At 54.7% G+C, this 1,913-nt stretch overlaps 1 protein-coding gene across 1 annotated transcript; it reads right to left on the reverse strand.

Annotated features, from left to right (window-relative positions):
• Positions 1-329: 329 nt before the first annotated feature.
• LOC127327768 (uncharacterized) lies at positions 330-1,421 on the reverse strand. The gene has a single exon (XM_051354558.2). The coding sequence runs from the start codon at positions 1,323-1,325 to the stop codon at positions 522-524; it is 804 nt and encodes a 267-aa protein (XP_051210518.1). The 5' UTR covers positions 1,326-1,421; the 3' UTR covers positions 330-521.
• Positions 1,422-1,913: the final 492 nt, after the last annotated feature.

Below are 1,913 nucleotides of genomic sequence, written 5' to 3' on the forward strand. Positions count from 1 at the left end.
ATATTAGACTTTGAAATTTCTCAAAATATCTCTTATTTTGAAATTGCTACTGTTTCCTTATATTCTTGTGGTGGTGATCTCACCATACAGGCAAAGATGTCACCACTACACCATATCAACTCCCCATCCCTTGGCCCCAACCACATTTTAACATGCTAGCCAAACAAAAAAATGGCTCATCCATCATACTCAACCAAACAAGAAATATGGCTATCCCTAACCAGGTGGTTGGGGGTGCCCTCATCCCCTGAAGGATACCCTCTAAACCAAACAGCCCCTTAGCCATCACGAGCGACCCTGGCCGTCGGGTTCCAATACACGACGGGCCGTAGTAAAACCACGGTACTCACTCGCCTCTTTACTCTGCACCGGGCGTGCGCCATCGATCCAAGGAGGAAGACGAAGAGCGGCCGGTACTAGCTAAGCTAGAGGCCTGGATCGATCAACGATCGAGAGGTTGTTCAATATGTACTGTACTTTGCACATAGCACTGCACTAGTTCTCACCACCGGATCCACTCATCATTCCACGACCACCAGCGCGCCGGCCATGCACTCCTCCTCGCGCCGGAACCGCGTCTGCCTCGCGATGAACGCCTCCACCGTCCGCCGGAACTCCTCAGCGTCCTCCGTCCCGGGGGCCCAAGCCGCCACGTCCCGCGCCGACGCCGACGACCGCCGCCTGCGCCCGTTCTCCGACTCCGAACGCAGCATCACCGGCATCATCAGCTGATGTTCCGGGGACGCAGCGCGCCGGGATCCGCTGACGCCGCGCGGGCTCATCTTCTCCGACCTGCTCCGCCTCGGCGCGCGTGCCTTGCTCAAAGCGGCCCGCGCAGCCGCCGCCGCTGCCGCCGGCTTGACCTCCTCCTCGAACACCGTCGCCATTTCCGTGCAGGGGAGCACCTCGGCCGCCGATGTAGCCACCACCGCCACCGATGCTTCGCTTTCCGGGGTAGGCGTAGGAGACGGCGTTGTCGGGGCGGCGAATGAAGAAAAGCTTCCGACGGCCGGAGCCTCGGGGGTCAGGGCGGCGGCGGCAGCAGCTGCAGGGTGGTGGTTGGTGGCGGAGGAGACCGGTGACGACTCGCGCTCGCGCCTGGAGAGCGCCAGCAAGAGCAGCACGATGGCGTTGCCGAGGACGAACACGAAGCGCGGGCTGAAGAGGAGGCTGCCGGCGACGCGCACCGCGGCCGCGGCGGCGGACGGCGCGCGGGACGAGGACCAGGACAGGAGCGCCAGCAGCGCGAGGAGCTCGCCCACACGCAGCATCCGGAACAGGAGGCGTAGCCGAAGCGCTGCTCCGGTCGCGGCCATGGCGGACATGCAATCGTGTCGTGTGGGCTGCTGCGGCGAGCACGCACGTGGTGCTGGTTCTTGGGGTTCTGCTCTGTTTTGGGTTTTTGGACGGGAGCGTTGGTAGAAGAAGAGGTAGCAGTTGGCAGAGGCGAGGTGGATCGGGTGTTTATATAGCCGATTTTCGGTAGGCGATTTCCGGTGGCATTTTTTTGATAGATATATGTCTCCTTAGTGTATTTTTTTAACGAAAAGTGCCTTTGCCATATGAGCACTACTGCTCCTGATTCTTTAAAATTATATTTTTGGATTTAAAAAAGTTGAAAATAAATACCCACATACATATAAATATTCCGAAGATATGGTAGAAAATTTGGAGAAAAGTATGTTGTATTTTGAGCTATACAAAAAACACAAATTTTTGATAAATATATGCCCCTATACGTAGCCATAAATTTGTTTTTTTACTTGTAGATCAAAATATAATGCGATTTCTACTGAAACTCCGCACGACAATTCAGAACATGTGTATGCATTCGTGGAATAACTGTGACGATTTTTTAAACGCAGATGTACAATTTTTAAATATTTTAAAAACTAAGAGCACTGATTCTCATG

The sequence above is a fragment of the Lolium perenne genome, chromosome 1 (assembly GCF_019359855.2).
Source record: "Lolium perenne isolate Kyuss_39 chromosome 1, Kyuss_2.0, whole genome shotgun sequence".
Taxonomy (NCBI): domain Eukaryota; kingdom Viridiplantae; phylum Streptophyta; class Magnoliopsida; order Poales; family Poaceae; genus Lolium; species Lolium perenne.